This window comes from Symphodus melops (genome assembly GCF_947650265.1).
Source record: "Symphodus melops genome assembly, chromosome: 1".
In the NCBI taxonomy this organism is placed as follows: domain Eukaryota; kingdom Metazoa; phylum Chordata; class Actinopteri; order Labriformes; family Labridae; genus Symphodus; species Symphodus melops.
In genome coordinates, this window is record NC_136691.1 from 16,665,286 (window position 1) to 16,680,809 (window position 15,524).

At 41.0% G+C, this 15,524-nt stretch overlaps 1 protein-coding gene across 2 annotated transcripts; it reads right to left on the reverse strand.

Annotated features, from left to right (window-relative positions):
• Nucleotides 1-439: 439 nt before the first annotated feature.
• On the reverse strand, nucleotides 440-15,186 carry clic5b (chloride intracellular channel 5b). 2 transcript variants are annotated; one of them, XM_079349031.1, is made up of 6 exons: nucleotides 14,242-15,186; nucleotides 4,724-4,833; nucleotides 4,505-4,630; nucleotides 3,394-3,500; nucleotides 2,967-3,148; nucleotides 440-1,903 (listed from the first exon to the last, which is right to left on the reverse strand). In XM_079349031.1, the coding sequence occupies exons 1-6, from the start codon at nucleotides 14,767-14,769 to the stop codon at nucleotides 1,739-1,741; spliced, it is 1,218 nt and encodes a 405-aa protein (XP_079205157.1). In that variant the 5' UTR covers nucleotides 14,770-15,186; the 3' UTR covers nucleotides 440-1,738. The 2 variants fall into 2 exon arrangements, with proteins under 2 accessions (XP_079205157.1, XP_079205158.1); XM_079349032.1 differs by lacking the exon at nucleotides 14,242-15,186 and adding an exon at nucleotides 8,832-9,321.
• Nucleotides 15,187-15,524: the final 338 nt, after the last annotated feature.

Here is a 15,524-nt window from a genome sequence, read left to right on the forward strand (position 1 = left end):
GGCAAGGACGCGTCTCAGTAAACACCGCTCGCCCACCATTGTAAATCCGACAGGCGCAGATCTTTCAAGTTAGACTCCTTTGAGGAAAAATGGAGACAGATCGGATGGCGGCGCTCGGGTTTTCCGTCTTAATGAGAGAGTGGAGAAGAGGGATGGCGTTTGATCCCTGGCATGGAAGCCTCTATTTAAGCCTGTCAACGGTCATCACTCTCTCTCCTTCTTCCTCTCTCTCTCTCTCTCTGTGTTATGGATGGAGTCGCAGACCTGCGCCACTGGATTTGATCAACTCTAACAGGCACACTTAACCCTCTCAGGCTCCGGCTTCCACCAGCACCTTTTCCCTGTCATTGATACCGCCTCCTCTACATGACAACCTCCAAAGTATCAATGTTGATTGATCACCTAGCAAGAAAAGAAAAAGAAAAGGCAGAAGCCGATCTGTGAAAATATTATTTTATTTGTAGAGCTTTGCAAGGAGCAAGGCTCTCAGTCATCATGCTCCAATTTCATATCACATGTTGTCCAAACCACACAAGAGCCTTATGGTTCTGCAAGGAAGTTTCGCTAAAGTTGCAGCCTGACACCACGCCAAAGACGATAAGCCCCGAGACTCATTTCCATCCTCCTCTCGCGCGGACAATGAAACTTTTGGACTCGAATTTTAGGCTGCGTATGTTAAGGACTCCTCAGAGCGGAGGAAATGTGTCTTTGATTGAAGGGCTGGAGGGCAGGGTTTCTGACCATTGAGGACCTGGCCTGGAAGACGCTTTTCATCGCAGCGCTAATGGATCTCCCTAATCAGGCCTGATGAGGGCTGCTAAATAAATACTCGATCCATTCATAATATCATGTGTAACTCAAGACAAAATCAATACCTCGACTGAACACTAATAGCTAGAGGCAGAACAAATGGCTCAGCTCTGGCTGTAATACATTTTTCAGAATGAATCCATCAGTGGCATTGGCATGGACTTAAGACTCCTCTAAATAAAGGCACATAGTTGAGGCTTTTTCTCATATTTTAAAAAATAGGCTCCGATATCAGCTTTAAATGTCGCAATCTAAAACAGATTTATGGATGCAAACAACTCAAACAAGCGTTCTTAACTATTAATGCCTTCGCGGGGTATTTTTTTGTTCTTTTAAACTCACATTACCGAGAATCGAAAGTTATTTGAAATCGATAGTTCATAAAATCAATCTTTAAGAAGCAGGAGTGAAACCCAAGAAACGTAGGGGCTCAAGGAAACAAAATGACTTCAGCAACATAAACAGTAATGAATGACAATCATAATGAATGTGCAGATTTAAACAGTACTACAAAGAACAACTACTGTAAATCATCAATCATAAATGAAGCGAGGTGTCTCCTAGGAGCCGAAGCTTAGCTACAGACTAGACTTCTGTGGGCTCAGGAATAAATAAAGTGAACCGCCCTGACATCAGCAGCTAGTAAATGTTTGGCTGTGTGGAGCAGTGTGTGTATGAAAGAGAGCTTTGTGTGAGAAGGAATAAATATAGACGGACACAATCAAGTGAGTATAAGTTGAATCTGCTTTAAAACTGTGAATGAAACATCTGACCTGACTATGACGGACAACACATTCTGTAAAGTTTCTGAAAATGCTCTTGAAGAAGAAGACTCAAACGGACAGTCACATATTTTTCTTTTAAAGGGATGGTTTTTTGTGTTGTTCTTCCTGTTTTTGTTTTTTTTTAGCTCGGGTCAATTGGCGAGTTACTTGGCCAGTCTCCTTGCCACATCTTTGTAGGCCATCTCGATCTCGCCGTCAGCAGCACAGGTGTTGCTAAATTCATCACGCGTGTAGGCGCTCTTGAGATACCGCCATACACCTGTCATGCTTGACGGGATGTCGTAGTTGCGGTACTTCTTAGCAACAACCTAGAAGAGAAAACAGAGCTGTGACTGCAACAACTCTAATCTAAAATCTACCTGGAGAATCAAACTAATATTGTTCTTATCACGTTCACACTGGAACTGTCTTTACAAGAAATTCATGTAAGTTACAGAAAAAAAAAGTTGAAGAACTATCAGAAACAAAATTACGTATTAATTGATTGAATATTTATTTTGTGTCAGGAAAAGTATGAAGCAAGTAAACCGCTGCCACACACTACAACACTTATAGCCGGAGATCGTTTAAAATGCCCGTCCCTAGATGGGTCTGAGATGGTAAATCCGATTCAAATTAAACTACAGCTAAAAACGTTGGCACTAAGAATAATGTGTGATCCTTTTAAAATACTTTATACATAACTATAAATAACTTGAAAACTAAAGATAAACAGCAGCTGTGAGGAACTAACGTCTTTCAGTCCGAGGCTTTTATCACTGTTTTAAAGACAAACGTGGATGTGAGCCATTTTTAAACAATCATTGCCAAGTACAAATCCTGGTCATAAATAATCAAACAGAAATGGTACAAAAAAAACGTTTTGAAGTTAAAGCATGCTAAGGCTTGTTAAGTCTCACCATTTGCCAATCAGGGCTAATCAGAGGACGATGACACTGACAAAAGTTTTCTAAACTTGATAAAGATCAGTTATGGCAGGATGTCGGGGATGTTCTACACTCTGTTATTGAGACGTGTGTCTCTCACACATAGGCCCGGCTGATACGCACTGCCATGCAGGGAGCGCGCCAGAGCTGTTGGGGGTTCGGTGCATTGCTCAAGGGCACATCGGCAGTACTCAGGAGGTGATCTGGCACCTCTCCAGCTAAAACCTCCAACTTCCATATTTGGGTCCGCACAGCCTGACAGCCTGAGCCACTGCACCAAAACGACCCCCCAAAAACCTTTTTTCAAATTCAAAAATAAAAGCCTCGACAATCATACTTGACATCTGAAATAATATAGATCCATTCTTATCTATTTTCACTGGTTTAATTAAACCAATTGACTTTCATGACCATGTCACTCAGGTTCCCAACCCTCCCACTTTACCTTGACTATGTGCAGTTTAGGCAGCAGGTTACAGTCAGCCAGAGTCAACTCGTTTCCATCCAGGAAGCAGCGGTTTGATCCCTTTTCCTCCTCCATGCTGTCTGCATCAATCTCATCAGTCAGAGGACTGTTCAGGTAGTCGTCCAGCTTGCTCAGAGCTTTGGTCAAACCTTTCTCCAGAACTAAATACACAGAAAAAAAGGAGATATATACGTATGTTACGTCGTAAAAGAGACTGATTTGTTACTTGATAAACTCGCAAGGGGGCAGCACTGCAAAGTACATGACTGAAAGAAAGCCTTAAACACTGGACTCTGCTACTACCTAGTGGAGGAATGTAATAATGGCTTGTTCATCTTGTTCTGTGTGGGTGTGTGGGTATGTGGGTGTGTGTCTGAGTGTAAATGGCACAAAACGAGCAGCCCACCAGCGTTGGCCTCTGGTTTGGTGTTCTTGATGTAGGCTGAGAACTTGGCGAAGATGTCATTTCCAGCTGTGTTCGACTCTCTCTGCTTGGCGGCCAGTTTGGGATACCTGAGGAGACGGGGGGAAAGAAAGGGAGGGGGTAGAGGCAGGAGACACGTTCAGAGACACAGTCAGAGAAAAAAAAGCATCTGGATAGCATTAACACCTGGACTGGAGCTCAGCTCAGACTTAAAACATGTTACAAGCTCACACTGAGTTGGCTGCCTGCCCCTTTAAGCTCTCTCACACTAAGGTCCATTTAGAATATAAAAAACTTTTCAGGCAATAAAAGACTGATTTAGTTAATCTGACACATTTTTCTCTGCAAACGCTCAAACACAGCTTTTTTTTTTTCATTTGGAGAATAGAAATTCAAATACCAAAATATTCAGCCTGTCCTTATTATTCTAAAGCTACATGAAAAATATGCAGCTAAGGCTGAGATTCATATGCATTAGGTTTACAACAGTCAAAATCAACTGAGAGTAAAGCTATTGTGAGGAGTGTCCCAGCTGGCTTCTGAAACAGACTTTAATATTCAAACTCTTTTATGACCTATCGGACGAAACAAGACCTTCAGACTATTTCTATAACGTTATTTGAAATGGCTGAAACAACTTCCAGGTGGTGTCAGAAGAGGGAATGAACAGCAGGCTACAGAAATATTTTCTGTTGACATTTTTAGGGTATGATTGTGCACTACATTTGACTGTTTAAAGAAAGCCATAGGAGATTCTTTGTTAAAAAATATAAACACTTATTACACATGTGCAAGACAACATCTTATCTCTTGCAGCTTGTGCAAAGAATCTAAATCTCTCTCTCTCTCTCTATATATATATATATATATATATATATATATATACACACATATGCATACACACATATACATATGTGCATATGTACATATGTACACACACAGTGTATATACAGTATACACACACATGTATATATTTGTGTGTGTGTGCGTTTCCTTTCAACAGGTGAAATAAACTGAGCCAAAAGCAGCGTGAGCAGTCAGTGATGTCATCTGTTACTGCAAACTATGTGTTAAAGAGTGTCCGTCGATTTACTTTGGAGGACTGAGCATTTCCTCCAGGAACTCCTCGATCTTGTTGATGTCCGTCTTGACCTCTCCGTTAAAGGTCAGGAAAGGAGGGTGTGTCCCCGGGGCCAGGTTGTGCAGATCTGCTGGCTTTCTAAAGGGGCCATAGAGCAAGCATTAGGTCAGTAAGAAGCTCGTGGATGTGACATTTCGACCAAATCAGGAATGGAAGGAGTGTCTGTATTACCTTTTGAGGTCAACGGTGGTGACGTTGAACACGACTCCTTTAAGCCAGAGGATCATGAAGAGACGCTGAGAGAAGGGACAGTTACCGATGCTCTCTCCATCATTACCCGCCTGCCAACAAAGACCAGAATGACTGACATTGATCGGAGCATTTAAAAACAGACAGACAGTTATGTAACAAGCTATGGCTAATAAGGTTCAGATCCTTGAGTACAGTGTAGAAAGGAGCCAAGTCCTCAGCATAGAAGAGCTCTGCTGTGCTCCAGATCAGCACTCTAGGTCTAGAACTTAAGCCAGCCATCATAAGGGGAGATATTCTCTCTACACCAGAGACCAGCGTTCTGCAGATAGAAAACAAACGTTGGTATAAATGTTCACACTCACGAACAAGTCCTCTTTTAAACATCCGGGAGGAACTTTGAGTTAGTGTCAAGTTTGTCCTGCTGTGGACAAAGCAGTGCCTCTTATTGTTTCGGTGCTCTCATAATGTATATATACGCAAGTTCTGTTTCCATCTCATCATGTTGTCTTTGAACAGAGAAACAGATCTCTCATGATGAATCTTCATCTTGATAAATGACAAAGAAAAAAAACCCAACCTATTTTTGCATAAAGCTGTTAATAGCCTTAATTGGTCATGTTGATCTTCATACTACAAGAGTCGCTGGAGCTTTTGGTCCTCTTCAAGCCTTTAAGACACTCACCTTGGTAGTTGGTGAGTTATGCAAGAAAGCCCTACTTAAAAATCAAACAATCCTGAGTTGTCTTTTTAAAACTCCAAGTGATTTTGTACTTTTGTTGTTCTATTTCACTTGCTTTTTGCAACCAAATACTTGAATGACTTTGCATTATCAGTGTAGCTGAACCACCAGCTCGCGCCTACAGATGTGGTCAAAGTAGCATCGATCACTACTCCTTTCCTAACTACAATAATCACATATAAGTATATTTTGTTATTCGTGTTCTGCTATTATCGATCTTGTGACTGCTTGACTCTGAATGTTCCCAAAAGGCTTGCCTCTCAACTAATACTGCCCGTTTTTGATTATGCTGACGTTATCTACCTAATCTCATTTAAATCTGATCTAAATCTGATCTAGCTCAGCTCAACTCGGCCTACAATAAACTGCAGATTTGTCCTTGGTTGTTCTCTGTCTACTATTCATCGTTCATGTTGTGATGCATTTGGTTGGCCATCACTCACTCTAAGAAGACAACAGCACTGGATCCAGTTTCTATTTAAATATATAGACTTTAACTTTCCACCTTATCTAAAACAATATTTTCTACCTTTCAGTTCTGACACTAAGAATTCCAGTTAGATTTATTTTGTTGTTCCACGTATTAAAAAAAATCTTTTATGTTTATAGCTCCTGCCAACTGGAATAACTTACCTGTTGAGATCAGATCTATCATGTCTATCATGTCTTTCGCCTGTTTAAAAATACCTTGTGTTCTTGTTATAGCTAATATCTTCTTCACCATCATTTGTTTATTTTAGATCCGCCTAAAGTCTGTCCTCTGTTACTATACGGCACTTTGGTCACCATTTGGTTTTAATGTTTTTCATTCGCCACTCTGCTTTGTTTTTAGAGAATTGCAGTTTGTTTGTGTATTGTTTTCATTTTGTTTGGTTTTGTCTTGTCTTTTGAATTTATTTATTTATTTCTGTTGTTTTTTTTTTCTTTTGAATTGTTGTGAATTTTTCATCTTTTTTTTTATGTTAGGACCGCCTTGAAAACAAGATGGTACTTCTCAAGCGGTTTAACCTACACAAATAATAATAAATACAAACAATCAGCAGCACTCTCGATAAATCCACTCTCTGTTGTGCTCTTGTGCACATGCAGTGAGCTCATGTGTCGGCATGTATGGACTCACAGCAGAGAATCAGCTGTGACACCTGAGCCTCTGGTCCAGCTGAATTATAGATAGCGATTTCATCAGCTGGTTCACTGACCAGCAGGACACGAGTGCACGATCAGACCTGCATATGACCACTACAAACAGTCAAACAAAGGCAATGACCTCTGAGTCAGTTTGGATTTGACAGTGGAGATTCTGTCTGATTCAGCTAACAAACAGTAGGTACATTTCATTACGTGCACACAAATATGAATAAGATTTAATAATTTCCTTGGATTCAGAACCAGCAATAAAGTCACAAAAAAAGATACTACAGAAAAGTGGGAAACATTTTGCATGAAGTTTCAGCTTGCCCAGCTCGCTGCTCCCAGCAAAGACCAGAAAGCAGAGCTGTCAGTCTAAAAGTAGCTGAGCCAACTATATGAGCGCCAGCCATTGATGCTCAGTGCTGTCAGGCTGCCTGGGTGCATGTGATGCTTCTGTCTGTGCATTGTTACGGCCGGGCTCAGAAGCACGGCGGTAACACAAAACAAACAGAGCCCAGTCATAATAGCCAATCAACATCTAGAACATGGAGGACAAAAGCGGTCGCACATAACTGAGGCCTGTGTGCACAAGGAGCGAGCTGCAGAGTGATCTGAGGATGAGAGGGGTCCAATGTAGACAATGTTACCTCATATCCTCCATCACATACAGTACATATACTGTTTATCTTTAAAGACCGGATAGAGATAGATACTTTATTCAAGAATATACTTAATTCTTGAGTATATTAACCCCTTGACGGCTGAATTTGTTTCCAAGTATTAAAACATTTTTGTGTTTCTGCTTTAGAGTAGATGCTAAATTTAGTTGAGAACGTTTATTTGAAAAGAGCACATAAATAGATATTACATAAAAATAGCACATCAAACAGATGTTCTGTCTCCGACTGCTCCTATGACAAACTAATGTTTGCTAAAGGTTCCTAGGTATGTATTGAAAGTGCATCAAGCAGCAGTGGAGGAATACGGACGCTATTTTGGCTGCATTTGGAGCGGAAGCGGTTTGATGCAAATTCACGACAATAGGCGTCGAGGGGTTAAAGACTACTTCAGTGAGTTCTGTCTCGTGTCCTGTTCATCGTGAGTCTGGTTCTCCCCAGGACTTCTACCTCTTATAGTGTTATGTTCCTAAGTGCTGTCCTCATGATGGATTGATCTTTGTAATATAAAGAGTCAGTTCTTTTATTATTGAGATTGCATTTGTTGTGAATTGGCGCAAAACAAATAAAGATTGATTGATAGCGAGTTGAAATGTAATGAAGAACCAGCAATTAATTCTTTTCTGTAAGTATCTGTACTTTGGTTGTATTTGTATATTCTTGTGGTAAATGTCACATACTTGGAGACTTTAACTTCAGGAGTATACAAATATCTGACTTCTACCAAAGTCCTTTTCTGGTAGGATGTCTGCACCTTAACTGAAGTGTGGCTTTCAGGGACTTCCTCCACCTTTGCTCGATACTGGTCATCATCAATCAGAATCAGAAATACTTTATTAATCCTGAGGGAAATGTGGGCATTAAATTTGGTTCTAGACAGACATGAGGGTGAAATACGTAAATGTCAGTGATGTGATCAGATACTGATGTAAATAAAGGCTTTAAAAGAGGGTATGAACTGCATGTCAGTGAACTTTGGGTTACCTGGCCGATTGCAGGTTTCCCAGGAGAGGGATTTGTTGAAAGTAGCTTCTACAGCCCTTCCATCTGATTGCATTTCTCCTGCCTCAGGTATAACAGCGTGCCTCTAACAAATCCACAGGGCCTCCAGTGCTAGGTGAACAAAACAACACAGCTGTATCCACTGACGCTGACACTTTATTTTTTTTAACCATTTGAGGTGATATTTGGAGCATCTATTGATACAGGAACAAAACATAGTGCCACAAAAGGATAGATGTAAGACTGATTTAATGGATCGTAAGAGAAAGGAGTTATCCAATAATGCATGGGTAATGCTGCCCTTGTGTTAGCCTCCCTCTATCCACAGGCAGCTTCAGTATCACTGTCACAACAACCCAGGTCAACATAGAGCACAGTATGCGAGTGCTGCTGTAACTCTACCTCTGCTATTGAGTTACATCAGCTTTCCACAACACATTGAAGAGCTACACTTAAAATACACTGATAAACCATCTCCATTTTCTATTCGAACATTTATTCAGAAGATACTGTCACCATAGTTCTCTTACTGTCTTACCTTGACAAAAAGTTCAATTTCAGGGTCTCTGTCTTGACCGTTAGTGGACATGATGACTCGGTCTGGCTGTCAAACTGATCCTGTTTTGGAAACTAAAAGTTCTTTTTTCCTGTCTCGGATTCCTACATCCTTCAAAAAAAATGTAAAAACCGAAGTATCTTCTTTGAGATTATCCTCTCTCTCTCTCCTTACAGTGTACAACCTTAAGGAGTTGCTTTGCTGTCTAGTCCCTTATTCCACCTTTTGAGCTGCCTTGAAGGTTTCCTTCTCCCTTATCTGTGTCCTGCAGGTGAGGTTGAAAGTCAGTCCAGGTGGCAGGTAGACAGTCCTGAGCTCTGATTTGGACACAGATGGAGGGCAGAGTGAGCTCTCACTCACACAAAGTAGAAAACAGGTGTCAGTCAGTCTGTAGCAGGGGGGTGGAGCCGCATCACTCTCTCTCCGCTCAAACACACATCTCTTCCACAATCACCTCTCTTATCGGCCACATCACTCTTGCCCACAACTTTTTTTTGTTTTTGTTTGCTTTACAAGGTCAGGTCAAGTTGAAGAGACCTTTCAAAACAGTCAAAACATATCTTTGGTTTTTAAAAAATTTCAAATAACACCCTAAAAAAAGGGAGGATTTTTGTGTCACTTGTTGGGTGCCCGAGCAGCAGCATTCACGTTTAATCCTCACTCACATGTTTGACTCAGTCAGGTTATATTTGATCACCAGTGGGACACCTAGAGAAGATTCCTCTGTGAATTATTGATGCTTGGCTTTGGACTGTAGGAATTGGCGTTCGCTTGTAGAAAAAGGGCCGATGTAGGCCAACGAAAAGAGGCCTAGACAGACAGACAGACAGACAGACAGACAGACAGACAGACAGACATTGAGGCGTTGATGATCCCCTCCACTGTCTCTTCCTCTAATAAAGGCAAACAGGCCAAAATGGTATCTTAAGAAAAAAAAAAAAAAAGTAAAAAATAATAAAGCTAGGCATACGAACAATATATACACCAGGATTTAACATAAACATTCCAAATAGTCAAAAATGTGAGACATTGCAACATTTGCAAGTCATGTTTAACTGAATGTAAACCGACTTTGCTAGAGTAAATGGACATGTGCAAAAATCAGTGATGACAGTTGTAAGTGAGCAGTATTGATATAGAGAGCTAAAATCAATGATACATATATTAAAGTGCAATAGTGAGAATAGACAAATTGTCAGCTGAAACTATTGACTACAATGATGACTAGACAGGACATGAAGTTAACTTCACTGATACCTATATAAAGTGTAGTGTAAACTAGTTAGCATGTGAAACTAGTCACTATAATGGTCATGATGAGTAGACAGACCGATGAAGTGAACTTGAGAGCAGGGATAATAGACTTCACATGAGCAGAGCAGAGACAAGAGACAGAGATGATCATGATGACAGTGAGCTGTTGTGCAGTGTTATGGCTTTCTGTCGGAAAGATTTCCTGTATCTGTCCTCGTGGCAGCAGAGTTGGACCAGTCTGTCAGAGAAGCGGCTCCGCTGACTGTCCAGCAGGTGGTGCAGAGGGTGATCAGGATTATCCACAATGGATACCAGTTTGTTCAGAGTCCTCCTCTCAGTCACCACTACAGAAGAGTCCAGCGTGCAGCCTGTCACGGAGGAAGCCTATTTAAGGAGCTTGTCCAGTCTCTTCATGTCGCCGGCTCCAGCACTGCTCCCCCAACAGACCACAGCGGAGAACAGCGAACTGACTACAACAGACTGCACACGTTGAAGGATCTCAGCTTCCTCAGAAAGTAGAGTCTGCTCATCCCCTTCTTGTACACAGCCTGAGTGTTGGCCTTCCAGTTCAGCCTGTTGTCTATGTTGACGCCCAGGTATACTTGTACTACATATATTTATCAGCTCACATGAAGAAATTCAGAGACAAATACTTTCTGATTCTGGGAGCAAAGCATCATCAGTGGTTCTATAAGTCTGATGAAAACAGAGACAGGAGTCGATAGTTTTATAGAGCAGCCCCCTCTCCTGGATGATGTACCAACATGCAGCACTCATTGATTACCAGGTCACTATACAAGAGTTCATTAACCCCATTTTAATGAGGGGAAGGAAATATGGTATGGTTTATAAAGATTTCATTTTTGACTGTGGTGATTATATGAGTAGAGCCTCAACAAGCTTCACACGTTATAAACACCTTACATGAATACTGTCAGAGCATGAAGTCTTCTAAGATTGAGACATTACTTAATAGTCATTTAGCTATATCATTTTGTCGTCATTAAAAATAGAAAACTTGATTCCATTTTATTTTAACCAAGCTTTCTTCATACGATATTTAACAGAAAAAAACCTCAGAGGAGAGTGGATTTGAAACAAGATCAAAAGCACTCCTTATCTCTCATGTGAATACACAGATCGAAAAGAAGCAGATGATTTCCTCGCACAAGCTTCACCAACTGACAAGGTGCATGAAGAGTGGAAGTGAAAGGCTGAGAAGAGGTGAAAACGCTCCAGCTCCAGTTGAGAGGGATCAACTTTATTCACAATTTAGACCAACGCGTTTCAGGTCAATGCAAAGATATAGCCAGTTGGATTAGTTTGGCTGAAGACTGGAAACACGGGTTAAAAAGAATCGCTTTTTTCTCAGCCAGGAATTAGTGTGGGACTCCTAGTAAAGCTGCATTTTCATTTGTGCCTTATTACTAAAGACTGATACACACCAAACTGACAGCGAACGAGCTGCAATGACAACCGACTGCCACCGACTTGTTTTGTTCATCGCTGTCGGGCCAAAAAGTCAACAAAAAAAAAAAACGTTTAACCAGCAGAAAACAACAAAATAATACAAAGTCAAAGTTCAGTACTGCTTTGTCTCTTCATTTGTCAATCAAAGTCAGGGTTGGGGCTGTTGCTTCGCTCGCCGAGGGCTTTAATCCTAATGGGACCTGCTTCTTGAGGATATGTAGGCTCGGTCTCCCAAAGAGCTCCAGGTGGGTTACAGCTTTCCTTGAAAAAGTACCAAGCGATGAGTGTGTTGCGTTTTTTTTTGCACACACCGTAAGTGTTTCGTTTCAGTCCACAGGAAACGTCGACATACTAAGTCCTATTAAAACACACAGATCCCGAACACAAATGGGTGCAAGGCTGGAAGTAGCCCCGTCACAACCTTCTTCAAACAACGGTGACAACCAACTTAACTTGGCTGCTCGGGAGGACACGTTTAACCAGTGCAGGTCACCGATCTGGTGTCACACAAATGAATCGATGCAGTCCTTCTGTTTTGCATTAACGAGTGTTATACAGTACACTCACATGCTTCAAATAAAGTTTTAGTTGCTGTTGGGAGATGTGTTGGGAGATGTGTTGGGAGATGATTTAAGTGTCCTTATTTAGAGGTTTGTAATTTGGCCACCTTAAATAGCTTTTCGTCAAAGGATTTTGAAATCCTTCATGATCATGAAAACATTAAGTGGGGCAAAGATGGCCTTGGTCTCTTCTTGAGACAGGGGAAGCTCAAATCGCTGACTTGTTAAGCCAATCATTCACCACAACATCAAACAGTAACAGACAAAGCCTTTACTTTACAGAGCCACGATGGAGGGGGATTCTATAACTCTCCCTTTTCTCCCTTTATGACAATATGAGTCATAAACATAATAATATAGCCTCTTAATCTTTGACAGTGATTACTCAATGAACTCCTAGGTTTTATTATCAACATTATCATAGGATAGTATATCTTATACAGTACAGGATTAAAAATAGATTGTCTTGGGAAAATGCTTTTTAATGGTACTGGACACTAGCTATTAAGCTGGTGTCCTTTATCACAGGGGATGGGCGACGGAGGCTTTGAGCAACCCTCCTCCCTACTTTTATTACCCAGCTCAGTTTACGATTATACTGATTGTTGAAGATTAAACTGTTGGGAAATCCACCCAAAGGTTGAATTGGATCCAAGAGGTGGTGGTATGCTGAAAAGGTGACAAATATGGTGGGCTATGTTGGACTTTGGCCAAAGTTGATCATAATGGTGATATAACAAAATCAAGATAGTGTGTATCTGTAGAATTTTGTCCATTTGTACTATGTGTCATGAAAAATATGGTTACAACAAAAGTGCAATATAACCATTGTCCTAAGCTCAGAAGATTTCTGTGAAGACATTCATTTCTCTTTTTTTCTCTTTTTTCTATTTATCATTTTGATGGGAACAATTCTGGAGTGAAAATCATACCAATTGATATTCAATGTGTTAGTCTTATGATAATACTATGTTCATAAAATAACTGTCTCAAGAAACGACTCTGCATTGTTGAATTTCGGGCTTAATTTCAGTTTGAGCCACTTTGAAATGAGCCACAGTCCTTGTCTTCATTTTATGAGAAATCTTCATTCCGTTCCGATTGTATTATTTACGCTGTTTGTTTGTAAAAGAACTGCATCCATTTATACCTGACAATTGTATTTGCTGACAAAGACACATTCAAATTCACATTTATGGGCTAAAAAGTCCAGCTATCATTCCTCATTTAAAGTAAAAACCCTTTCAAGTTCAGACTTCAAATCTCTGTCTCCCAATCAGCAGTGTGACTCCTTCATGATAGCACGTCTCACCGAGCAGCTCTATCTGACAAGCAGCAGAACACACAGATGGATTTGCTCAGGCATGGAGTTCACCCCTGGTTTCTATGGCCGTACTGTAAACAAGTTAGTGATTATATCAGGTCACCTCCAGTTTAAAGTCACTGCTGCCATGCAATTTACTACTGGAATCAATACTTTGCCATAGGTATTTTCTCACAAAGACATTAAGGTTAGTGCTGTTAATAATCACTGACTTCAGAATGTTACATCTATTCACTATTGACTCCGTTTTACATTTTGTTACATTATGTGTCTTAAATGAATGCAGTAAATGTAATTAAATCATATTTGGGACTTGAATGTAAAGTGCCTTGAGCACAGCATCATCAGTAGTGTTGGCTATATGTTCCTATCTTGTTATGATATCATAGAGTCCTCGCACCATGTCGTTTTCAGCCATGGTTTTGATTCAGACAGGCCCTCATCCTCTCATGGAAAATGATAAATATTTGTAGTGTATTTCCCAATATGTGTCCTTGTCTTTGATATCAAATATATGCAACAAAGTGTAAACCCAAAATGAATCAAAGACCCACTCTAGTAGTTTGATTTTATAAAGTTGGTATCATATGTAATGCAACAAGACTCCCTGCACAGCAAATTGTGCTGTTTAGTTTATCACTTCTAAAAGGGGAGGAAAACGTAAATGCAGTTGTTTAGTCGTAAGCCTACATTGTGATGAGAAATGAAACTAAACCTAACTGTTGCCATGAGTCTTGGGGTCAACCCTGCGACGAAATAGTGCCTTGACCTTCAGGTCTCTTACCTTGACGAACAGGGAGATTTCAGGCTGGCTGGGGTCAGCAGGAGCAGCGCTGCTCTCATCTAAAGTCACATTCTCAAGAGTTTTCAGGCTGTAGTCGACAGTTTCCTCCACTTTATCCTCCGTCTGTATCGGCGCGTCGTCACATGGGTCTCCGGCGGAGGAAGAGGATGATGATGAGGCAGAGGAGCGCCTGGATCCGTCGTGCACCTCGCCGTTCACCTCCACCTCTACAATTGGCTCTACCTCTGCATTCACCACATCTGCCTTAACTTCTTCTACCTCCTCTGCTTTCTCCTCTTCGTCTTCGCTGGAGGAAGAGGACGAACTGCTGTGTTTGTCCTCGTCCCTGGTGTCCATGTAGTCCGGCGAGCCGCGCTCTACCTCCGCGCAGGCGTGCACCTCGCTGTACAGCGGCTCCTTGGCCTCACCTGAGTTCTCGTATATGGGCCCACTGTCCGGGCTGTCAGATCGATCACTACGTGCTTCATGTTGTCTTCCTTCATCCACCGTCTCATATATGTTTTCCATGTTTGCTGGTTTAGATGTTTTTTTTGTTCAGGCAGACCCGGGTTAAAAGTGAAGCAGGAGTGCTGAAGTGGTCTAAAGTGGTGGCACACAGCTCGCCTGCCTCTGACTGAATGAGTGTCCGGGCAAATTCCAACGATAACTCATGAAAGACCTTTGATCCTGAACGTTAACAAGTAATTTATGCAAAAAGTGAGACATGAGCCTTCAAGGACAGCTGGCCATGTGAGGGACATGAGTTCACTATAAGATATATTTTATTTAGTTCTACTCCCACTCTGTGAAAGACAAATGGGTTGGGGTTTTTGTCTACATTTCTACTTCTAAGTTCTCAAATTGTGCTTTTAAATCCAATTATTTTTACTCAACTATGCATGGCACAAGGGTGTATCCAGAGGGGTCTTCACAATGCCCAGAGGTGGCCCCACTTTAAGTCTAGTTGGCAACCTCAAGCGCCACTTCAAAAATCCTTAAATATCAATTACTTGGGCTCTGTTGTAACAGGTGAATGATTGTTTCTTTACTTTTATTGTACAGGGTTCTTCGGCAAGCAGACTGCAGGATGAGCAGCTTTATACCAGAGCAACAGCCATCCAAAGTGTTCAAATTCAGTTGTATTTTTTTTTTATATTTGGGGATGGTTATGCCCCACACTTGTCTTAGTTAATATAAACTTCAAAAGAGGTTATTTTTAATACTTGACTTTGAAAAAAAAGGTTTTCTGCCCTCTTGGCACAAAAAATTATATACTTAATAAT

Bases quoted from the DNA above. Each gene is read 5' to 3' on its own strand.
- clic5b (XM_079349031.1), bottom strand. From the start codon at position 14,769: ATGGAAAACATATATGAGACGGTGGATGAAGGAAGACAACATGAAGCA. The intron at 4,631-4,723 runs GTAATACAGACA...TGGCCCCTTTAG, and splicing joins ACCACCGTTGACCTCAAAAG to AAAGCCAGCAGATCTGCACA. The intron at 1,904-2,966 runs GTAAAGTGGGAG...TTTCTCTTCTAG, and splicing joins CTAAACTGCACATAGTCAAG to GTTGTTGCTAAGAAGTACCG.